Source organism: Ascidiella aspersa, chromosome 3 (assembly GCF_963924565.1).
Source record: "Ascidiella aspersa chromosome 3, kaAscAspe10.2, whole genome shotgun sequence".
NCBI classification, from domain to species: domain Eukaryota; kingdom Metazoa; phylum Chordata; class Ascidiacea; order Phlebobranchia; family Ascidiidae; genus Ascidiella; species Ascidiella aspersa.
In genome coordinates, this window is record NC_139449.1 from 1910216 (window position 1) to 1935577 (window position 25362).

A 25362-nucleotide genomic window follows, 5' to 3' on the forward strand; every position below is an offset into this window, starting at 1 on the left:
GTCTGAATCTAAAATCATACTAATTCGTAAAACAAAAACAAAAAAGCTTAACAAGATATTTAAAAACAGTCTTATAAAAAATGTGAATTTTATGTTAAATTTGTCTTTGATTTGACAAAGCAAGCTAAATGTTAATCTAAGTTACATTAAATGCCATACAACCTCAACAGCTTAAAATACGTACATGTAACACGTACGATGTTTCTTTTCGGGACTAATTTACAAAGTCAACAGAGTGAGACAATTACATCCACTATTTGTCTGACCTTAATCTACTTTTTATGTAAGCTACACTTTAATAACAACAAAAAGATTAAAACCTCTTTGAATAATACAAAACAAAACGTGTTTTTTTATTTATTCAAGCATTTCTTGTTCATTGTAGCAAAGTATCTAAATTAAGTTCAAAACAGCTTTTAACGAAGTGATTGCATTTTTACCTCTCAATAAGTAGCCTAGTTGAAGTTTTTTCAAAAAATATACGCGTTTATTTTTATTTTCAAGTTCTTGCAAACAGCGTGGCAACGCAATTCTATCGTCAAAAGCGGCAGATTCACTATTGCAAAAACAAAGCAAAACCGAACCGTATATGCGGACTATATCAACAACGACAGCACAAAGAGAGCAAGCAGAAGGCAAACAACAGACACACTATAAGGTCAAAACGGCCAAATTGGCCTCGCTAACGGCTTTTCCAGTCGGGTTGGTGACCTCAACCTTGTACATTGCAGCATCTCTAGCCCTGCAGTCGAATATAGTCAGGGTGCACACCCCGTAGTTGTTGATCATTGAGTACTTGTTGTTAGCGTGTATGCGGACGTTATCTGCAAGAAGATTTATAAATTGAAAATAGTTCTTTATGATTGACAAATTAACAAAACTTTGTGTTTAGAACTACGATACCGGTAGATCGACAAAAGTTGGATTGGCTTCACTGCATTTTAGTCAATTAAGCCATTGCTTTTTTATATGATTTCCTTTGGTACACGAAGTGTCTTGACTGAATACATTTTTGTTAAAATTTACGGTGCTTTACGTAAAACAGTTTACATGATATTTCTTTAGGTTTGATGATTGAGAATATTTTTAGAGATGAAACGAGTTCACCAATTTCTTTAAAGCATTTAAATTTGCTATAGCAATGACCTGGACTGGAATTTCCTCGCGTAAGTAGCATAAGTACTTGGGCTTTGGATTCGATGGGTATTCGTTGAAATTACTTGAACCTAAGTTGTTTGCAACAGACTTGACTGTGGCTTAAGTTGCTTTATAAATGACTTAACTTTGACTTAAGCCAATTAAAATGACTCAACTACAACACTGACACTAATAGCATCAGAGAACACTTACCCTTCTACCAAACGACTAAAAATGCAAATGCTTCAACTTTGACTTAAGTCAACTCAAACGACTCGTTACTACACTGACAATAAAAGCACCAGAGAGTGACCCAAGTTGTTTTTGCAAATGACTTACTGTGTCTTAAGTCAAACTCAAATAACTCGTTTTGAGCACTGATGATAATAGCATCAGAAAAGCACTTACCCTTCTACCAAACGACTTAAATGTGATGACTTAAGTTGTGTATGCAAATGCTCTAACTGTAACTTAACTATGACCTAAGTCACTTCAAATGACTCGCTTGTATCACTGATAATAATAGCCCCGGAAAAACACTTACCCTTGTACCAAGCCACTTCCGGGTCTGGTTTTCCCACGGTGGCGCACGTGAACTTGGCCGTGGCGCGCTCTTTCACTCTGATCGGCTTCAAGGCCAAGTTGATGTTGGCGCCTTTGGTCAGATTCATCTTGTTGTAAGACATCTTCTCAATCTTTAGCGGCCCTGTAAGCGGTTGAATTTAGTGTCGTAACAACGTGTTTAGTGCATTTAACTTAAGTGTACCGATACTGCGGTTAGCGTTTACCGGTAATCTAAGCATTTTTGACAAATGACTTGACTTTAGTCTATTGCTTAAATGACTTGACTTGGACTTAAGTATTTTAGCAAAATATTTCACTGGGACTTGAGTCATTTTGAAATGACTTGTTCACAACACTGTCATATTTCGAGGAAAGCAAAAGCCCTCATTTCCTACCTCTCTTTTGCACGACAGTCAGCAGGTTTGACTGGCTTCCATCCCCCCGTCCCATCTCGTTCTCTGCGATGATGCGGAAGTAGTAAGTACAACCCGGCTTGAGATCGCGCACCAAGTAACTAGTTCCCGTCACCTTGTCCTTAATCGTCTGGAAGCTTCGCGAATAAGCGTCGCGTTTCTGCACGGAAAGTTGGTAGAAAGTTGAAACAGATTGCTGGGGCGTTGGAATAGGTTGGTAAAAAGTTAGAATAAATTGATGGGTAGTTGAAATTGGCTTTTGGGAGGGCATTTGACAGTTTACCATATTCTTATAAAGCAGTTAAAAATTAAAATACCTTATTTAGAAAGTTCTGAGAGAGAGATTTACCAAGTTAAAACGGAAAATTTGTTAGTTGTACAGCATGTTGAATAGTTAGAACAATTTCAGAGAATTTGAGCAATTAATTTAGAATTATGCATATAAAGGGGAACTTAGAAAATTTATCAAGAAACTGGAAAAGGTTTCCTGTTAATGATATCAGTTTAAGAAAAATATGCGTCACTGTCTTAAAATGCTTCAGTAAAAGTTCCAACAGAGGTAAAAGTTAGTTAAAGTTAAAAAAAGGAAATAAAAAAAGTTAAAAAGATAGTTCAGAAATTGAAAAACGTCGGTTGACATATTACTAAAACGCAATGAGTGAAAACAATGATGAAAAGTACACTGAGTTACCTGAATGCAGTAATGCTTGATTGCATTTCCTCCGTTATTAGCCGGAGGATCCCAGGAGATGAGAAGAGATCCGTCATCTTGTATTTCTCCCAACTTGATGTTGCAAGGTGGATCAGGAGCGTCTGGGAGAAAAAACAACAAACAATTCTAAATAGAAATCCATCAGGCTTTCCTGTCTTAAATTACGAACTTATTAATGACTGAATAATAAGAATAAGACAGAAAAAAATAATAAGACAGAAAAGTCTCTTGATTAGGACAGATTTTTTTATTTCTAGCAGTTAAGATTTAGCTTCTAATCTTTTTAAGCTTCGGATTTTAATCCGGAGCGTCTGAGAGAAAGAAAAACATCATTATTTGTCACAAAAACCCTTTAGACTTTACTTTCTCAAAAAAAAGAACTCATAAAGGTATGACTCTGATTAAGACAGAAAGGTATTTTGATTAGGACAGTTTTTTTACTTCTAGCAGTTAAGATTTAACTGCTAATCTCAGGCTTCGGATTTTTAACAAAATAATTTATTAGTCTACGAAGGGGAATGTTTGTAAATTAATCTTTAGACTAATATACGCATACTAAGTCATGTAAAGCACATCGCTAAGTATTCTGGGAGAACGGAAAATATCAACCTATTTACACAGAAATCCTTCAGGCTTTCCTGTCTTAAATTAAGAACTTATAAATGACCTTTAAACAAAGGTATTTTCAAATGACTTAAGTCCAAGACAAGTCATTTGTAAAATAACTAAAGTTCAAATACTTGTTTGCAATACTGCTGGGAGCGAATAGGACACCTCTTATTTTCCTAAAAGACCTAAATTAGAAACAAGTCACCTTGCAAATGACTGAACTCGGACTGAAACAATATGACTTATTACAAAACTTTTGTTGCCAAATGCCACCTTTGACCACAAGATTAAAAATTCAAGTAAAACTTTTGAAAAGTGCTAATGTAAGCCACTGTGGAAATGATTTGAGTTTACTACATATAGGTCACTTAAACATTTGATATACAGGACTTAAATAAGACTTAAACAAAAATACCTTAAATGTACATTTTTGTTGTTTGCTAGAAATACCATTAACATCGAACAATATTGTTTTCTGTTGCTGAATTGCAGCATTTACTTTTCACCCCGTGATTGACTAAAATTATCTTAGGTGTACGTTTTGTTGGTTGCTAATAATCAAAATATAGACAGGATTAGACCAAATGAACATTTCTTCCTAATTTAATTTTGTATTTTTTCGCAAATGATTTGGATTTAAACTGCTGTTGGCAAAACGCAGCATTTATCTTTGACCACTATATTGAAAATTCAAGTTAAACGTTTTGAACTAGGCTAATATAAGCCACTGTTGAAATGATTTAAGTCTACGACATTTAAGTTGACTTAAAATACCAGCATTTACCTTTGACCACAAGATTGACAGCTTTCCTGATGGTTCCACTCGGGTTGTCAGCTGTCAGTTCGTATGTGCCAGAGTCGCTCTTAGCAAGGTTGCGAATGGTGAGCGTACAAACTCCATCTTGCACAGAAATCAATCCTCGCTTATCCAAGTCTATTCCCTGCTTGCTCCAACGTATAACTGGTCGGGGGCGGCCCTGGAAAAACATATTTCGCACTTGAAAGTCTTATAACTAACGTACACATTGCAACAAACTTTTATCAATTATAGGGTTTGAATTGCCAGACAATATTGAGTACGGTCCTGGGAAGTTTATTTCAGCATTTAAACGTCTTATCCAGTATTGTAAACAAGGCATTTTGAAATGACTCAAGCCAAGGTCAAGTCTTTTTGAATACATACCAAGTCAAGTCTCAGTCAAGTCTCAGTCAAGTCTCAGTCAAGTCTCAGTCAAGTCTCAGTCAAGTCTCAGTCAAGTCTCAGTCAAGTCATCTGTAAATTAACTTAAGTCCAAGTCAAGTCTTTTATAAAGTAACTTTACTCCAAGTCAAGTAATTTTGATTAAATACCAAGTCAATTGCAAGTCAAGTCCGTGTCAAAAAAATTAACGTTACCTATTAGTTGGTTAACTCGTCCGATTATGAGTAATAACTCAAATAAATAATAACAGAAACGCACCATATGGCAGTAAAACTGTTATATGTGCTTTTAGCACCAATGTCTTATGACTATTTATGAAAGTAAGCTGGAAAAAAACGGCGTTCGGCGTTGCGGTACGCTGTAAAAGTAAAATAACTGTTTTTTAGTTCTTTTTTACCAGGCAATATACCAAATGCTCTTTTTACCATATCCCTTAAATGTTCTCCCAGGTAATATGCGCCCACTCACCATTTCTTTTAAATATATATTTAAATTAAGATTTTCAGAACATGAAATTACCTGTTTTAGGCGTTCCGTTATGACGTTAATTTGTAAAGTCATCTTTGAATTTTTGCAAATTGTTTCGGTAAAAAAATATTTTACTTTTAACTTACTAATGACGAACACATCGTCACAATTTTAACTGTAAGGTGCAAACTGGAAGAATAGCAGTGTTGTAATGACATAAGTCAATTAAGTTACTGTTTTCAAATAACTTGACTTAAGTCATTTGCGCAAAATGATTATTGATACTAATGACGTGGGTAAAAATAACCGTAATCATAAAATAATTTTATAAAATTGTGCTTCTTATTTTAACTTGGGAAACTGATGAACCGGAACTTAAGTTATAGTCACTCTTTTATTTTCTAATTTTTTGCTGAAGAAAATCAGTTATAACAAATAAAATGCAAGTTATACTATTGTACAAGAGGTTAAAACGAAGCCCTTGGTCAGGTTTCTTACCGATATAGAAGCAATGAGTCTGAGTGTGCTACTGGCTTGTACTTCGACAGTCTGCTTCAGGGAAGAGTCAAACGATATCTTCGGCTGTTCTGCAATTTTAACACGTTTGTTTAGCTATACGGCATTTCTATTTTATAAGATTTTTTCGTCTAAAACGTAATTCGAGGTTAATCAATATCAATATGGCGTTTTAAAAAGCACAACATCATTTTTAAATGACAAACCGCCTAACAAAACATCTGAAATATTGACTTCCTGCCATATTAAAGTGTATGCTATTTTGGCTGCTATAGTAGAATTGTACTTTACGAAGATTTGGTTTAATTTAATTTTTGAGTTAGGCAATACATCGTTTTTAGCAGAACAGTTTGTAAATTGAAAAATAAAACACTTGTAAACAAGTGATAAAAATGGAATTGTCTGATTTTTTAAAGCATACTTGTGGAAATCTTGAAAACCATGATGTTCAAATATCTATCAAACGGAACGACTTTGCATTTTACAGCTTGACAAATTTACAGAGTGAGGGAGATCTTGTTGAACAAATATGGCGACAACTTACCGTGCCATTGCTTGATTTCCCTGAAGCTTCCAAACCCGCAAGCTTGTCCATGACCTCCATCGTTGACTGGACGGATACGGAAGTTAAACTTGGAGCCAGTTTTCAAACCTTCAACCTGCAAGAAGAACAGAAAGTGTTAAGTTTCTCCACTTCTGCAGCTTTGGATTGCAAATCATGCCAAAATTTTCTTACTTTGGTATCGGACCAGCACCGATACCACCCTAGTATCAGACGAGTACCGATACCACCCTAGTATCGGACGAGTACCGATACCACCCTAGTATCGGACGAGTACCGATACCATCCTAGTATCAGACGAGTACCGATACCATCCTAGTATCGGACGAGTACCGATACTACAACTTCGGGTATCGGCTCCGATATAATATTATCGTACATCCCTAGTAAAATAAGACAAACAAAAGTGACAATATGTAAGAACAATCATCTGTAAAATTTCAAAGCGATTCTTTCCTATTTTTTTTTCATTATTACAACTTTAGACTTGTTAGATGATATTGAATCGGAACCTATACCACCCTAGTATCGGACAAGCGCCGATACTACTACTCCACATTCGATATTATCGGACATCCCTATAGTTGCAATAATTAAGGATCACTTTGAAAATTTCAATGATAAAAAAACGTTTTCGGAATTTGTTCTGGCAAAGATAAGACATGGACACGGGAGATTGGTTCAAGCGCATAAAACAACCCTGAGGCGCCGATCTAGGATTTTCGATTGGGGAGCATAAATTTATTTTCGGAGATGACGTCACAAAGTTACGTCACAACGTAAAGTCACAATATTACGCGTCAAAAAGTAACATTTAAACGTGATGTCATAAAAAATACCCTGAAGAACAACAGACAGTTCGTTTCGTTTGTGAAAGTGTTAAGTTGTTACCTTCAATACAAAAGCAGCATTCAAAGATGTTATCGATTCACACAAAGCGAAAAAACGCCTTTAAATAGTTTATGTTGCAAAACGATTTATTGGGCGCAATGTGACGCACGCTGCCTAAAACCATTAATCAAAATTGGAAAACATTCTATAAACACCAACAAGATTTCGCGAAAATTTTAATTTGCGTAGGCCTAGAAACATAAGGAAAAATACAGTTTGTGGCCACGTGCCCCCACCCCTGGACCCGATAATCTCAGCCCTTACCTTGTAACGTGTGCTCCTGATCGGAAAATCGTTGCACGCAATCCACTTATCGGAACCTTCTTCGCACCTTTCCACGAAGTAACCGTTGAACAAGGTCGGTTCAAGGTCCTTTGGTGCCTGCCACTTGAGGGAAACTGTCTTGTCGGTCATGTCCTCGACCTCGAGGTCGGTAGGGGGCGGTGGTGGGGCTAAATATTTAAAAAATAGGGGTCTTTTTTAAATAGTCAAAGAATGCGGCCAAAAGTTGTTTTGGCAGCCAAACTTATTAATTTTGTACGGAGAAAATAACACACCTTATTTATACTAAAACTTGAAGTAGAATTTTAAACCAACTTTTATAGTGACAATAAAATCAGCATATATTTGAAAGTATCAAAACTCACTGCGTTAATTGCAACAATAATTTTGTGGTCTAAACAACATAACACCAAAATCTTCTAACCTAATTAGATTGATAAATATTTTTGTGTATGCCTAGCCACAATGTTAAAAGGGAAACCCTTTCGGCGAAAATTAAATAAAACAGGTTTTTAGGTAAAAAATATTACCCATATGAAGGTGTCAACTTAATATAACATATAAAAGGAAAGAAAAGAACATAATTCATGTTTTAAAAACAATTATTTGTAAACGAAGTAGCAACTTTATTTTTGTCGGTCATGTCGTCGATCTCACGGTCGGTAGGTGGCGGTGGTGGGGCTAAATATTAAAAAATAAAGGGGCGTTTTTTTAATGTCTAATATTAGTTTGTAAGACCTTTTACTGGTGATTGGCAAAATGTGGGCCTTTGGCATTTTTTTAGTGGGCCATGGGCCAATTATTATGGTTGGGGTTTTAAATCAATTTAACCTAAGTGTGTTGTGTGTACTAAAGTATGCTGCGCGCTGTGACCTAAAAATCTGTAAAGTACAAAAAATCTTGAATTGAATTGGTGATGCCGTTATTTCGAGCAATATTACAATCTTTTATAAATACGTGATTATATACACGCAGTTGTAGTTCGCTCGAGAATAGCAGGTGTTTAAAAGATTAATTGGTTTCTGGTATAACTTTGTGACGTTGTACCAGTGTTGTAAACAAGTCATTTAAAAATAACATTAAGTCCAAGTCAAGTCGTTTGTAAAATAACTTAAGTCCAAGTCAAGTCTTTTTGAATAAATAACAAGTCAAGTCCCAGTCCAAGTCCAAGTCATTAGTTGCGCAAGTCAAATTTAAGTCACGTCCTTGTTATAAATATAAAATGTTTTATGAGAAATAACTGAACTAAAACAAAAACAAAAACGCAACACACAGCAAGAAAATTGTTTTATGTGCAAACATTTGGATAAATTGCTCAATTTTATCAAAAACACCTAAATAAAACGCTTCATTTCAAACCCAAGTTATTTGTCCAAAAGACTTAAGTCAAGTCAAGTCATTTTGCCCAAATGACTTAAGTCAAGTCAAGTAATTTGAAAACAGCTACTAAGTGCACTTAAGTCAAGTCATTGACTTAAGTCATTACAACACTGCGTTATACCATAAGTTTCCAAGCCACCCAAGCAAAACTTCTGGTTTGCCACCGTTGTTGGACAATTTCCATGAATATTAGGCCTTAAATAGTGCTTGAAAGAGTATTTCGGGACAAAACGTCTGTCCACCACTGCAGTATAACTAGATATGGAGTGAAGGATGTTTGTTTGTTAAGGCTCAAGCTGTAGGACACAACGTTTTATCAAACCTATAATGTGCGCTATAATGACATCCATTTAGTTATTTATAACATAAATCGATTATAATCTATTTTCATTGCAAACGTATGGAAAAGTTTTGTCAAACTTATATTGCCGCAAAATTACTAAATAACTGTAACACAACTCTATAAACACCTATTAGGACGTGATTTATTAAAAATTAAGATATATTGTTACAAAGATCATCAAAACCATTTAAAAAAACTTTTTTAAAAAACAATCCAACACAACATGAATTTAAAAAAGAACTAAAACTCACGAATTGGATCCTTAGCCATGATGACGTCACTCTCTTTTCCCGTGGGTCCCGAGCCCCCCTCGTTCTCGGCTGCCACGCGGAACTGGTACTCGTAACCTTGACTGAGATCTTTGACCTTGAAAGTTCGATCGCTGATCAGTCGTCCGCCATGTTGCGGAATCCAGTTTCTTCTTCCGATTCGCTTCAGTTCCAGAATGTAGCCTGTGGACAAACAACGTGTGTGACGTAATAACAGACATTTGTGACGTAATATTGGAGTAAAAATGCGCCGTTACTGAAAAACCGTCAGATTACTTAACAGAAAAGACTTTAAACATGAATTTACTTCCACCATACAACATATCATTAGATAGGAATCGCTCTTCTGGTGTTAAAATAAGTAATAAAGCGACGTTTCGGCAGCAGCTGGCCTCATCAGGGTTAGTAATTAAAAACAAGAATTCGTGAGCTAGGTTATGTATATAAACACTTTTTTATATGTTTTTTTTTTGTATATAAACTGGCTATTGCATCCTCGGCTACTGTTTAATTTATCGCTACATGCTGCGGAAATGCTGAAAAAGGTGTCGCCAGTTTAGAAAAACGTTAATTTGCAATACACTAAAAAAAACACAATTAAAATAAAGTCGAAAAAAAGTAAAAAAAAAAAAAAATTGAGCAGAATGTTGTTTAACAAGATTAATAACAAAAAAAATGTCATACAAGAATCAAAATATTTGTAATCGACTTTTACAGCCCCCTGTGGCCTAATATAAATTAAATGATACGCATGCACAGTAGAAAAGTACTCAACCGTGAAAAAAACATCAATTAACTTTATTTAAAAACTAAACAGATAATGTTTAAAAACTACAAAGAAATTAAAAGCGGATTTTAAATATCACAGCATAGTCAGGTTAGACAAAAAATATTACTTTTAATTGAATTTCACAACCACGATCAGTCAAGATCACACAACTCACCATTAATTGCGCTTCCTCCGTCATCGGGTTCTTCCCACGTGACCACGCATGACGTTTTCGTGACGTCACTAACCACGGGGGCGCCGATCTGCGCAGGGGGCTCTATTACGAAACAAAGAGGCGGGGGTGTTTGTTGTTAATGTGCTAAAAAAGCTTGAAACGGTCATTAGGCCATGTTGTGTTCTGACGTAATTTTTCAAAGACTTAAATACACACTATTCATTACATATTAATAATTTTGAGACATTTACATATAGTTTGTCGCGTGTTAAGGGCGATCGTAAAATTACTCAATTGTTGTTCTGTTAAAAGTTTGCCGTGAAATAGTTAAGATTTTTTTAGTGTGCCACGAGCCAAAAAAGTTTGGGAATCACTGGCTAGGTGGTTACACTGTATCTTTGCCAAAAAGCCACGTATCATCTGTTAATGTCTTAATGATAATTATGATTGCTAAAAGAATCTGCTTAGACACGAAAAAATCGCTCACTGTATTTATCGTCTGCTGCAATCTCGTTAGATGTTAGGTATGGACTGTTGCCTATCGAGTTCTGGCAATTGATGCGGAACACGTACGACTTTCCCTTCTCAACGTGGTCGGTTGATATCTTCAAATCCTCACCGGGAAACACCTTTCCGACCTGAAAAATTGATGTTTTGGAAAACGGATTTGCTGGTTTAAATGATCTTAAAGCATTCATTTTCAGATTATTATTGTTTTGTTTTTTTATTTTATAATCTTTCCGACCTGTAAAAAAATTACATGTTTTCTGAAACAGTCCCGCTGGTTTAAATCATTTTGAAGCATTCATTTTTTAATTTTGGAAAAAAAAATAAGACAAAACATGGCGGACACAAGTTTTGTCGCGTAACAACGAGTAAGAACGCTCACCCTTGTCCACTCGTCATCGCCACAAGTTTGCTTCTCGATCAAATACTGGACGAGACTGAGCCCGCCGTCGTCGCTAGGGGGCGCCCAACCCACCGTGAGCGACTTCGAAGATGCCTTGATAACTTTTACAGGGCCGCCAGGGGCCATCGGCACATCTGGGAAAAATTAGAGAACCGTGTTGTCTTAAATAAAAAAATTAACCCTTGCGGAAAACAAGGAACGTTTGTTAATTTAGAGAAATATGTTTCCATTATAAATACGCTTCTTAAGTACACAGTGCACGGATCTGTAATGAAGCTTCGAACACTTTTACAGGGCACGTCTGAGAGAAATATGTACATTTGCGGGATAAACCCAAGATAGTTATTTCTACATAACATTTTTATTATTTGGAGCATAATGGTTGGAGGTTTTAGTAAAACGTAATCAGAATATCAAAGCCCATACAGAAGTAGGTATCATTTTGAACGTTTCGAATAACTCTTTATTCATTTTTCAAGATGTTGAAATAAAGGAAATATAGTATGATTATAAATAAAATTTGTTATGGATTTCCCGAATCAATACTTTAATAGGCACATTTGCGGATTAATTCAAAGATAATATATATATAATAGGGCAAAGTAGTTTTTTTCATTTCAAAATGACTTAAGACCAAGTCAACTATTTTGTTAAAACTCCGCCCTAGTCAAGTCATTATTAGAGGAAGTCATTTTTAATTCAAGTCATTAATATAAAAGTAAAACGCCGCCCAAAGTAATTTCAAAACAGTAACTCACGTGACTTAAGTCATTGATTTAAGTCGTCACCAAATTGTGTCAGGATTTTAACCTTTAATTTAACAAAACAAACAAAAGCGCACTTATCGTTAAAAACCATGAGTCTAAACACATTTCCCCACCTGTAACTTTCAAAGTGACGTCAGCAGCTGTCTCGCCCTCCATGTTTTTCAGCTGCACAGAATATTTGCCCGAATCTGATCGTTTGGCGTCAGGGAAGGCAAGTTGAACTCCAGCCTTTGACACAGTTGACACGAATCTCCCGTCTGAAACAAAACAATATGATAAGGTTTGTAGTTTATAGACTGAAAGAACATATAGAAATAGGTAGAAATGTTTTAAACGATTCAATAAACCTTATGACTGGAGGTTGTAGTTAGGCCTAGTTAAGGCCCGTTTACACTACAGCTGCACTGAGCTGAGCAAAGCGTAATTTGCATTTAAATTCTATTGTGACGAGAGTTTCAAGCTTTGCTAAACTCAAGCCCCGCGCAGCCCTGCAGCTAGCTTAAAGTTACGCTTTGGAGCGATTTTCACGCTTTGCTAAACTCAAGCCCGCAGCGCAGCTAGTGAAACATGTTACGTTTTGGGGCGATTTTTACGCCCAGCGCAGCTCACTGCAGCTGTAGTGAAAACAATTTCACGCCCAGTGCAGCTCAGCTCCGCTCAGTGCAGCTGTAGTGTAAACTGGCCTTAAGAATAACAAAGCCAATACAGAAGCAGTAGGCATTTTATGAATGTTTCAAATAAACTTAAATGATTCACGATCGTGATCCGATACCAAATGATGTCAATATTATGCTCAAACAGGCAAAATTGTGAAAATTGAAACGTTGAGAAGTATTTTTCCACGTTTAAGGCCACAATTTGTTTTCAGTTTGAGATGTTTAGTTACCATTAGTTAAACCTACTAATTTTTTGATAAGATACCCTTTAATATCAATAAAACTAACATTTCTTTATACTCAGTTACCCCATTACTTATCTTTCAGTCTAGACTCAGTAAAAACATACTATACAATATTAGAATTTACACTCTAAGTGATAATATCGTTTAAAAAAATTGCACACAAATTGCAGTTTAATTTTTACCCACAATTAAGTCCTAATTTTTTATATATAACTAATTCCGGATATTTTTACAACATTTTTGGGCCATATTTTGGACATATTGGGTATAACCTGTATAGGTCATAAATTAGCTGTAGCATGGCCATTATTTTGAACCAGAGGTGAAAAGGGAATAACCTTCCTACCGAAACGCTTGCAAATTTTTAGTTATGACGTCATGAAGTTACGTCATAACGAAACGTCTAAAACAAGTAAACTTCGTAACCTGAGGTTTTGATTTTAAGGCGTGCACTAGTATCAATCGATGACCGGCTTAAAAAAGGACTGTAGTGCCTGTTTTTTTTTTTCAAAAAAAAAGATTAGCCAGCTTGACAAAACATATTTACCGGAACATCATTGTTTTGGACTTGACGTTGAACAACAACGATTTATAAATGGCAAATCGTCAAACCTTCAGGCTTAAGTTCTTTGCCCTTGTAACTCCACACAGCAGTCGGCTTGGGAATCCCCGAAACAGGAACCTTAATGATGACGTCATCACCAGTTTTGAAGGTCACAGGGGTCGCGAGGTTCTCCCTGGCGGAGTCACTTATCACTGGAGGCTCTGGAAGTTAGTAAAAAAAACTTTAAAGTTTCCACTGAGCAACAGTAAATACAAGGCTGGAAAGCGGTTAGAATAATGGCAAATAACATCAGATTCGTTTAGAAATCCTTTACAGTTATAACAAGCAGACACGCTACACTTATCCCAGGGGGCCCTTGGAAGTCAGTTAATACTAAAAATGTTGTACATCTCTTGGCTTAGACCAGGGTTTTCATAGCTTTAAAGCCTACAGGTTATCCTGGCAATAAATGTTCTTCGCGATCCAATCATTACCGGGGCAACATCAGTGAAGACACTTACAAGTTTCTCCCATTTAATATCACTGTTGTCAAAAAATATGGCTACAACTTTAAATACATCTTCTGCTTTAGTAGTCGATTCTAGGGGTCGCTGCAAAGATAATTGGAGTTAATGAGGAACTGTGAGGCCCCAAAATGCATAAACAATTAAGTCAGGTAATATAGAAAATGGTGTACATCTCTTGGGGTAAACCAAGGTTTTCGGAGGTTATGTAAAAAAAATGACAAAACAAAGCAGTTTAACTCTTAGCAAGCAATTATGCTTTTGTGAACGAAATCAGCATTTGTGCCAAATAGTCTCCGTGTATGAAAAAATACATATAAGTTAAAGTTAAGTTGAGTTTTAACAAAACTGGCCATTTTTAGCCTCATATTTAGTTTCAGTTAATCGTAGTTTTTATAGTCCTCTTCTATGGAAAGCAAAATCATTGTTAGTTTATCTCAGAATAGCTTGAGAAGCGCACCACTTTATCTCAAAATGCTCTAAAAAGGCGAACAATTGTGAAGCGAATCCTGCATTTAGGTCCAATAGACTTCCTGTTAATTAAACAAATACATATGAAATAAATAAGATAGTTATTTGTACCTGGTGCGTCCATTGCAGTAATAGGTTTCTGAGTTTGACTCCAGGGGCTTTTGCCAGTCGAGTTTTTGGCGCAAACTTTGAACTCGTAATCGCTTTCTGCTGTCAAGTTGTCTCTCTTCGCTGTCAGTCCATCAATGCCAGAACTTCCAATCTAAACGAACAGCGAAACAAGAGTTTTTATGCTCAACAAGCACATTAAAATAATTTTTACCGCTGCAACATTTTTACACATCTCTGGTTGGATAAGCCTGTCTTTTCAAGAATTGAATACCTTACACTGACATTACCAATATACACTTAATATTATGTACGACATTTGTCTAAAAGTGTTCAAAGGCTGACACTACCACTTGGCATCAAATATCGGCCCGGGACCGGTAGTTTTGGACATAATGATGTCTAGGAATTGTACGATACTTACCCGATATCGGTAATTTTGGGTAAATCGTACAGCGACCCAAACCAATACCAATTTGGTCATTAGTACAGTATTTTACGGACAATAAGCAGGGTTGCCAGATAGAAAAAATAAAAAAAGCCAAAATTACTCTAAAAAAGGCCAAAAAAAGCCAAATCTACTACCAACTCTAACAAGCCTATGTTTTTCCTTAAATAAATAAAAAATGCAATAAATGGTCATGCTGGTACTCTGAATTTCTCTTTTTGTGGCAAATTTTCTTAATTTTTTCCTTTTTTGTAAATTTTTCTTGCCAATTTTTTTCTCTTTCTGTAAACTTTTCTTGGCAATTTTTATCTTTTTGTAATTTTTTTGGAAATTTTTTCTCTTTATGCGTTAGTTTGATATCTTCTTAACATAACACTCATAACATTTTTGAACAAAACGAAAAAAGCCAAATTTCATTAGGATTATTTTTTTGAAAAAATAAAATCCAAAGAGGTTAAAAAAAAGCCTAAATTTTCAAATTTGGCTTTAAAAAATCCTAACTGGCAACCCTAATAATAAGGCGCACAGTCAAGAAATTGCTGTGATTAGATTTTTGTTCATACATAAGGCGCACTGGGCTATAGAACGCACCCATTTTTAACGAGTAAGAGTTACCGTATAAAGCTCATTAAACAAATATGCTTAATATTTTTGATGGTTATTGTATTTTATTCAAAGAAACAATCCAACGAACAAAAATTAAAAACTCAAAACAAGTGCTTTTACCGCAGTTTATTGTGTTAGACGGTGGTTTATTTATATGATAATAGTATCGGTACTGGTTTTGAGTGTAGGCAATAAAGCACTACCGTGCTTGATCCATACATTAGGCGTACCGGCTTATAAGGCGCACGATCAATTTATGAGGAAAAAAAAAGATTTAAACTGTGCCTTAAGGTCCGTAAAATACGGTGCGCTAAAATAAAGATAAAACGGAAGCGCTATAGTGGGTCGTTTTTTCAGGTTTACTGACCAAAATTTACTTACATCCAGTTGTTAACAATGATTTTTAATACATTTAAAGTTGAAATGGCTGCGTTGGATTCATTGATGAAATCCCCATATTGATTTATATCGGATCGGCACCGATACAACCCTAGTATCGGAATTCTCGATACTTCTACATACGATCGAGTATCGGCTTCAACCCGATATTATCGGACAATCCTAGTACTGACTAACACACATTCTTTGTACTCTTTAGCTTCAACCTTGACCTTCAGTGACGTCATTTGTGACGCCGGATCGAAATTAAGATGCAAAATTTAGGGAATTGATATCGAAATAAAACGTCAAGCATCGGACACCCGCAGTGTTTATGATATTTTTAACACTTTAATAAGTTTGCCTTCGAAGATAGAAATCGTTGCTTCATATCACAAAGCATAGCTGAAATTCCTATACTAAATGATATCGGACAAGTACCGATACCACCCTAGTAGTATCGGACAAGTACCGATACCAGTGGCGTATCCAGGGGGGGTTGGGGGGCTCTGCCCCCTTTTGGTAACTGATTAGGTTTGCTTTTACTGGACGTTAATAGGCTGTTTATACGATTTTTTTTTATTATTTTATGACGTCATTACCATCGCTATTTTATGACGTCATATCCGTCACTATTTATGACGTCATTAACGTCAGACGAAAAACGGGGAATTCCCTAAGTTGAAAATTCGGGACCTCCCCTTTTTGGATTCCTGGATACGCCCCTGACAGATACTACCACTTGGTATCGGGTATCGGCTCCGATCCGATATTATCGGACACCCGCCATGATGACGTTGCACCCCCCTCAACAATGATGTCATAAATCTACCACGTTCCAGTCTCCCCCGACTTCTCTGTACTCGGCGTAGTAAGCGGTCACCGCGCTCCCCCCGTCGTTAGAGGGCGCACTCCACTTCACCTCGATGCTTGATGACGTCACTTTGCTGGCCACTGGCGCCCCTGGTGGCCCGGGTGGTCCTGGTTCCAACGAATTGTTTGGGTTAAAAAATAGACATTGAGACGTTTTAAAACTAGACATTTTCGTTTTTTCCCCCAAAAAAAAAAAATTAACCAGCTTTCTAACGAAATTATTTAAGAATTAATATTTGTTAAAACTAAACATAATAAGCTGTTTTTAAAACTAGACATTTCATTTGTTTTCCAAAACGAAAAAAAAATGCAATATTTACGATTAACTCAGATTCCTAAAAAATTTGTTCTAACCTTTTGAAAAAATATATACATATTTGTGTTAAATTTTGTTTACAAATATTGTATTTTTTTTTTTATTTTGGGAAGAAAATGAAATGTCTAGATTGTAAATAAATATTTTGTGTTAAATTTTGTTTTCTTCGAGTCGTTTAGAGTTTTAATTTTAAAATTGAAGGAAAACAAACAACTATGACGTCACATACCGCTGGCGAGAGTCTGGTTAAACGAAATGTTTAAGCTAAAAACCTAACACGATTAGCTGTTTTTAATCAGCTTAAGAACTAAAAGTTTATCGGCCCATTTGTTCCAAAAATAAAAAATGAAAATAATTAAGTAGTTGAGTAGTGACTAACAACGCATTTTAATTTATCGAACAAGAAAAAAATACTCTTAGGTTATTCTACTAAAGGGGGGGGGGGCTTTTTCTTTAAAGTAATCACATGGAAAAGCAAATCCTAAAAAGTGTAACAAATTTTTTCTAGTTTGAAATCGGTTTAAAACTAATGATAACAGCAAAAATATATAAAAATTAAAAAAAAAAATATTTCCCTGATTTTTGAAACGACAGTAAAGTTTAATCTACAACCAAGTATCAAAAGGTTTCGTGAATCTAAAGTCGTTTGAGTTTGAGTTTTAAAATTTGAAGCAAAACAAACACTTGTGGCGTCACTTACCGCTGGCCAGAGTCAATTGTGACGTCAGTGGCTTGCTCTCCCCTTCTTCGCTGAAAGCTCTGATGCGGAACGAGTACTTTAGCCCCTTGGTGAGTCCATCACTCGTATAACTCAATGTGTCCGGTGAAACCTGCGAGTCGGTATATTTGTAAACTCGTTTTACGCAAGTACTCGACACGAGTAACCCATTCTACAGTATTGATATTTTGTTATATATAAATAAGCAACTGGTAGAGGTATTTTTAGGTTTATTTTCAGACTACCCTTCCAAGTTCTGTTGACGCCGGCAAAAATAATCATATAAAACTACTTCAGTAGACCTCCTAGGAAAACAAAAAATTACCCAAGTGCTTTAAATGTAAAACGCAACTGTTAAACAACGTTTTCAGATAATTTATTCTAACTAAGTTAGCAAAATTAATAAACTTGCAAATGTAACGTTTCTCGAACTATTATTAGGCCAACATAAGTTGCGCAATATGGAGCTTAGTTACTTTTGATTGACAGATCGAAAACCTCGTCTTAAATATATCGGGGAAATAAAAATAAAAATAATAAATTTAAAACAATTTAAACAAACTTAAATTATAAAAAATCTAAAACGTTAAAAAGAAATAAAAAAATGACTAAATATATTGTCGACGAACATATATCAAGATATGCGATCTCAATATTATGCGCGTTTCGCAAAAATAATTGTTTACTTTTGAAATTGCGTCATTACTACGTCACAAAGAGCGAACAAATGTCGACAAATAAACATTCAAATATGTTATCTCACCCTCCCCAATTCAGTCCACATCGGCAAACCAACCAAATTAAATCGCGAATTGCTATGAACATTTTTAAGAGCATTGCTCGGTCTCTCGATTTCAAAAAAACGAGTCATTTCTATCTGTTCATAACGACTTTCTTTTCTGTTCAAAACGACTTTCTTTCTACTTAAGAGTATATCCTTCCCTTGTTCGTCTTGGTTTCTTGCGGCTAACTTATCGACGGAATTTGTTTACTTTTGAAATTGCGTCTTTTCTACGTCACAAAGAGCGAACAAATATCGACAAATAAACAATAAAACATGTCATCTCACCCTTCCCAGCTCTGTCCACATCGGTGACTTTGAGTCTTTCCTGTCCACGATAAAACCTTTCAGGGGACGCCCCCCGTCCGACTTGGGGGGTTTCCATGCAAACGTCATCGCCGTACTTGTGACGTCACTCATTTCAACCGGACCCCCGGGCTGCGAGGGCACATCTGTGATGTAACAATAGGTATTTGTTGTGTTTTGGCCTTATCTTATCTTACGTTGGTAATAAGACCATGGAACAGAACGTTCAGTGCTTGTAAACTAATTACTACCGAAACACTATGGCAAAGATTAGAAAGTTTAATCATACAAAGTACGATAATATCGGATCGGAGCCGATACCCGATACCAAATAACCACAAAAAATTAGCCATAAAACAAAAAATTAGCCATAAAACTATTCTACTTTGAAAAAAAATGGTAGAATAACAACTGGAGGGAACTCTTTTTCTTAAATATAAAGAAATTACCAAACATTAATTTGGAACAATTCCGTTAAATTGCAAATTATAGATAAACATTCCTATATTAGTTTGGCATCGGATTGACATCGATGCCAGCCTAGTATCGGGCGAGTACCGATACTACCACTTGGCATCGGGTATCGGCTCCGATCCGATATTATCGGACGAGTACCGATACTAACACTTGGCATCGGGTATCGGCTCCGATCCGATATTATCGGACGAGTACCGATACTAACACTTGGCATCGGGTATCGGCTCCGATCCGATATTATCGGACGAGTACCGATACTAACACTTGGCATCGGGTATCGGCTCCGATCCGATATTATCGGACGAGTACCGATACTACCACTTGGCATCAGGTATCGGCTCCGATCCGATATTATCGGACGAGTACCGATACTACCACTTGGCATCGGGTATCGGCTCCGATCCGATATTATCGGACGAGTACCGATACTACCACTTGGCATCGGGTATCGGCTCCGATCCGATATTATCGGACGAGTACCGATACTACCACTTGGCATCGGGTATCGGCTCCGATCCGATATTATCGGACGAGTACCGATACTACCACTTGGCATCGGGTATCGGCTCCGATCCGATATTATCGGACATCCTGACTGTATTTATTGCTGGAAATCAGACTTTCCAAAAAAATCGGCTTAATCGAACCTTTATTTTTGTCAAAAAACTTAAAATTTGGGCGGCACAGTTTTTAGCTATTTTACAAATGTTTACAACATAATTTCGACAAAATCTCCGCGAACAGAAAAAGGGGCGACAAAGTGCGTCATAACTTAAGTAATCAATCATAATTGTGACGGTTAATCACAAGACCGCACAGTGTTTTATCATTGATATGCAGGGCGTAGACGACAGGGCTTCACACAAGCTATCTGCACTCTTTCAAGCTTAAAGGCGACAGACAAACAATGACTAAGTCAAAATATAGACGGCATAAAGCAGATTAATGTCATGGGGGAATAACAAACATTTTAAACTGTGTTTTTGTTCTTCGTGTACTAACTACCATTTAATGGTACTTGCTTCTAAGCTTAAGACTATAGATAAATAATGGCTAAGTCAAATGAGCTACCCCTGATTTTGCACAACATTTTCTAGGAATACAAGTAAGCAAATTACACTGAGGCATATCCTAAACGTTGCCCTCTTTTGAAAAAAAATAATAGTTAATTTTATTTGGCAAGTAATGCTAAGTGAATTTTAATTCACACAATGTTGCCTGCAATATAATTAAGTTATTAGCGTTGGACCAAACGTCCTCTAAACTTACATTCAAATTTGTTTTTCCAAAAGCGAAAAACAAGATTATACCGTTCTGTAAGTGCGTTTGAACAATGTATAAACACTTTGTTATTAACACAAACTTTCATAGGGAAAAATCAGTCGTCAGTACCCGCTGACGCAGTTGCATGTGTCCGTATTCCAGCCATAAGAAATCCGCCACAATTCTTTCTCAAAATTCCCAAAATACAAAAACCGCCCCCATTTTTTTATAAAATCAATCCACTACCGCCACCTACCGATAATGACGATGTTGACCTTGGCGGTTGCACTTCCGCCCTTGTTCTTGAGCACGAGGGTGTATTCTCCACTATCATCGGCCCCAAGGCCCGAGATGGCGAACATTGTGTCTACGTCACTCGTTTCGCTCGCTATGCGCCCCCTAGCGGTGATCTTCTTGCCGTTCTTGGACCATTGCGCAATCGGAAGGGGAAAACCCACGTAAGGGATCTAAAAAAAGCGGGAGTTTTAGGATTTAAAAATAGGGCGGGAAAATAATGCTATAGCTTACATCGTGCAAAAGGACTAAGAAGTTATTTGATTAAGACGTGTAGTGCAAGTATACCAGGCTAGAAAATACCAAGCCTGTGGTGAGGTTCGAACTTATGACCTCGGCCATACTGAAAACGTTTCTCTACCAACTGAACTACGCAGGTTTTAACAGTTTTAATAAATTAAATTTACAGATTATTTTATAGCAAATTACTTGACTGATTTTCAAAGCGACTCGTTTGCAACACTGGTAGCTGTGCACTATAAACTTACCACACACGCAAAAACAAACAATCACGGCCTTTCGAAAGTCTATCCAGACTTGAGAAACTGATCTTGCAAATTTTGCCTCCCATTAATACGCTTTTAAGGATTTGGAGGTTACAAGACAACCCGTTAAAAAAACGCACAATAGCGAACAACAGTTTTCGGTTCTGGTCTAGAATCCTACCACAACGCATATTATTTGGGTTAGGGTGCGAGCTAGCGTTTGGATTTGGGTGGGTTAAGCTTATTAAATAATAAATACAATAATAATTGACTAACTCACATCCAAACGCTAACCGAAATAAGTGCGTTGATTTAATGATTGTTTTGAACTCTGTGATAGGATTCTAGACCAGCGCCAATTTTTCTACTACCTTAAAGCGAAAATTATTTGCTTTAGGCGGATTTTTTTCAGTACAACGTTTGCTCAAACAGCTAACGCCATAAAAGATCCGCTGGTAGAAATGTATATAACAAAAACAGTTTCCTCTTACCTTGAGTCGAAAATCTTTACCAGACTTGAGAAACTGGTCTCCTTTCATCTTCTCCAGCACTCCAGCGTCCAGCACCGGGCTCTGGGATGGTTTCTGGACAGTCACAGCTCTCGATTCCAACCCTTCGCTCTCCCCAGCCGCATTTGTAGCCTTGATCCTGAACGTGTACCTCTTTCCCACTTCAAGGTCAGAGATTCTTACCGCCTTGTCGCCCGGTCGAAAGGTGGCGCACTGCGGACGAAATATTTTTTGTTTAAGGGGGGTCGAAACTAAAATTGAAAAACAAGGAGTGTTTTAAATGTTTTTTTTACTAATGGTTGTGGATTTGCGCAAATAAACCTATATATTTACCAATTGGAAAGAGCGTTCAATAACCTTTTTTTTGAGTAAAAACCAGGCTTTAAAATCTGCGTTTAAATGTCCATTAAATTTAAACAATTTATTTGTGTATAAAAACCAAGTATTTACGCTCAATACTTGTTTTCAAAATTGTCCAATTAAACTAAAGTGACTCTGCCTGGTTCAGTTTTTACACAATTTAGACATTGGTTTATATAATCGCTTACTGCTGCTTATCAAAAAGTGAATAAAAGCCTTAAGATCTAGAAATAAAACCAGTTGATTTCGACACCGGACTTTTAGGTCTAAATTAATGGTACAATGTAGTACATGTTGTTGCGTGTATGCTTGCACTAACTTAGGAGAATGATGTAGGGCGATTTTTAGGTAAAGTTACAATCTAAAATAATTTAAAAAAAATGAAAAAACAGTCCTAAAAAATATTGTTAAACTGCAAATAGTTGGTATAAATTTGCTTTTTCGGTAACACTTCATATTGCCAATATCTTATGTATTAACATGCCAAAATATTTCCAAGTTATTGGCCAACACCTTATTCCACCCAGCTCCTCCATTCGCTTCGATGACGTATTCGCTGACGTCATCGCCCTTGCTTGTGGTGACGAAAGTGATGGCGAAAAGGTTGGCGGCCATGTTGTCGAACTTGATGTTGCCGGACGGTTTGGACGGGATTTCAACATCTGGAAACACAAAACACATTTTTAATTAAAAGAATTAAAGAAAAAAGCGGGCAATTTCTTTTTTGAATTTTTGTGTGCTATCTTTGACGGGTTTTCATCATCTGGAAATTCAATCAGAAAAATTATAGGCATTTGGGAAGACTAACGTTAAAACTCTATGATTCACAAAACTGACAAAAAATACCCCAGTTCTGATGTTCGAACGATTGTAAACGCACTGAACGGCCATTTAACAATAATTAACTTGCTGATAAAAATGTCTCTGTGTGAGTTATCGCGTTTTAAAATGTACGTTTTCAAAGTAAAAGATTTAACATTCTGCAAAGATGCTGGCGCAAAAAAGAAAAACAGTTAAACACTGTGTTTGCATTAAAAGAATTAGCGAAAAATGCGGCTAATTCAAATTTGTTTTGTGATTTTTTCGTGCGCTCTCTTAATGGAGATTTCGACAACTGGAAACATAAAAAACCTTTTTAAATAAAAACAATAAAAGTTTATTCTGAGTTGATTTGTGTGCTCTCTTAGACGAAATTTCGACATCTCAACACAAGGCTTCGTTTTTAATTAAAGCGAATTTTAAAAAGTACACTTCAGAGGAGATTAAAAAAACACACTTGCAAAAAATACCAAGCAAACTTGGACAAATAGATGATTCGAGTTTTTTTATTTCAAAGAATGTTAGCAGGGGTCACCCAACTATACGGTAGACAGAGTTAATTTACTGGCCAGCGATCTGTTATCATGGAAAATAGCGATTTTGTCGTATTTCTAGACTTATGTGAAGCCAAATGGTTACTGGAAAGAAAAAGTAAGCATTTTAATTGTTATTTAAAAGGAGCTTACCAACAGTATGCTGCGGAAAGATTAACTTAAACTGTTAGGTCAATTTGTGTTTTTTAGAGACTTCAAGGTATAAGTCTTTCATTAAGAAGGTTATGGTCAGAAACATTCCATTTTTTCTTCAGTTAGTAAATTTGGTTTTGTTTGGGTCTCCAGTAATGCTTAGCTTAGCATATGGCTGTAATCAGTTCAAATCTTGAAACTAAAAAAATAAATTTACAAAAAAACTTAGGAGTTTTGAATTAACGCGAATACTCAAGTGCCTTTTATTGACTAACTCAAGAAATTATATTAGCATCAAGCCACTAAAGCCTTCATGTACGTGATATAGAAAAGCGTCGTTTGAATCACGGCAGCTGTGCGCGAACACTACTGATTATGACGTAACACACGCTCTGGAAAGCGCGTCCCTCGAGTGTCTCGCAGTATATCAGTGTCATGACGTCATGACGTCCAGATGCAGTTGTCTGCGTGGCTTTGGGTGGGTCGGGAAAGCAAATGAACTGGGCTAATGCTTTGGCTTATAACCAGCACTGTACGCGCTAATGCTGATTGTAGAGGATTTAAGTCGATTCAGATTTACATTGCAACGGATTATAATTTAGTGCCTCTTAAATTTTTTTTGCTCACAACGTCTTTGGAAAAATTTTTTAGACTTACAACGCACTCAGCGATATAAATTTCACTAAAATTAAACACCAAATCCAATTCATGTAGTAGTTTGTAATTTTTTTTCTAATTTGTTTTGCAAACATATTCTTTTTTGCTCATTTGTGAATGTATTTATTTGTTTTGTAAAATCATAATTCATGTAATAAGAATATCAAAGCCCATACAGAAGTAGGAATCATTTTGAACGTTTTGAATAACTCAATAATTCTCAACATCATAAATAACGAAACGTTGAAAATGCTTTCTACTTCTGTACGGGCTTTGATATTCTTAATACGTCTTACTACAACCTCCAACAATTTTTCTTCAAAGATAATGTTGCAGTTTTTGTATTTCTACAAGCATTTTATGAACGCCATTGAGTTAAGATACGAAACAGAATCGTTTAAGAACCACTAGATAATATTAGTATTACATTCCTTCATATACAGAAAATCGCATAACTCAACAAAACTGTGACTTTATAATGACAAAATATCTTTTCGGGCGTAAGTTAAAAAACATTTTTCGATTTCAGAGTTTTTATACTTTCTTTTTTGTTGAGCATAAACAAGACGTTTGCCTTGTGTTCGCCACCAGTGTTGTAATGACTTGAGTCACCTGAGTGCTCTTAAGGAACTGTTTTCAAATGAGACTAGACTTAAGTCTTTTGAACAAATTACTTGACTTGGACTAAAGTCGTTGAGTTAAATGACTCGGGTTGAGAGTTAGTGTTTTCATTTGGAATTTTTTTATACAATTGTGCTATTTATCTAAATTTTTGCACCTAAAACGATTAGCGTACTATTTATCTGGTATTTATTAGTTTTTGGTTCATTTATTGTTCAAAATCGGACGAGTTTACCAATTTTAATAGTT

At 36.1% G+C, this 25362-nt stretch overlaps 1 protein-coding gene across 1 annotated transcript in view; it reads right to left on the reverse strand.

The window, feature by feature from the left end:
- Positions 1–341: 341 nt before the first annotated feature.
- The window catches only part of LOC146158047 (immunoglobulin-like and fibronectin type III domain-containing protein 1), a 31115-nt gene continuing 6094 nt past the window's right edge, over positions 342–25362 (reverse strand). The window contains exons 6-26 of the mRNA XM_083383530.1: positions 22844–22992; positions 21953–22183; positions 20939–21149; positions 18925–19088; positions 17838–17967; positions 16781–16929; positions 14520–14670; positions 13482–13634; positions 12082–12225; positions 11181–11335; positions 10779–10929; positions 10292–10393; positions 9330–9530; positions 7338–7525; positions 6165–6279; positions 5603–5691; positions 4220–4412; positions 2806–2927; positions 2097–2274; positions 1682–1843; positions 342–824 (exon numbers count right to left, since the gene is read on the reverse strand). Of these exons, the coding sequence (XP_083239656.1) occupies positions 652–824; positions 1682–1843; positions 2097–2274; positions 2806–2927; positions 4220–4412; positions 5603–5691; positions 6165–6279; positions 7338–7525; positions 9330–9530; positions 10292–10393; positions 10779–10929; positions 11181–11335; positions 12082–12225; positions 13482–13634; positions 14520–14670; positions 16781–16929; positions 17838–17967; positions 18925–19088; positions 20939–21149; positions 21953–22183; positions 22844–22992 (3311 nt within the window). The 3' untranslated portion in view covers positions 342–651. The remainder of the gene's footprint in view (positions 825–1681; positions 1844–2096; positions 2275–2805; positions 2928–4219; positions 4413–5602; positions 5692–6164; positions 6280–7337; positions 7526–9329; positions 9531–10291; positions 10394–10778; positions 10930–11180; positions 11336–12081; positions 12226–13481; positions 13635–14519; positions 14671–16780; positions 16930–17837; positions 17968–18924; positions 19089–20938; positions 21150–21952; positions 22184–22843; positions 22993–25362) is intronic.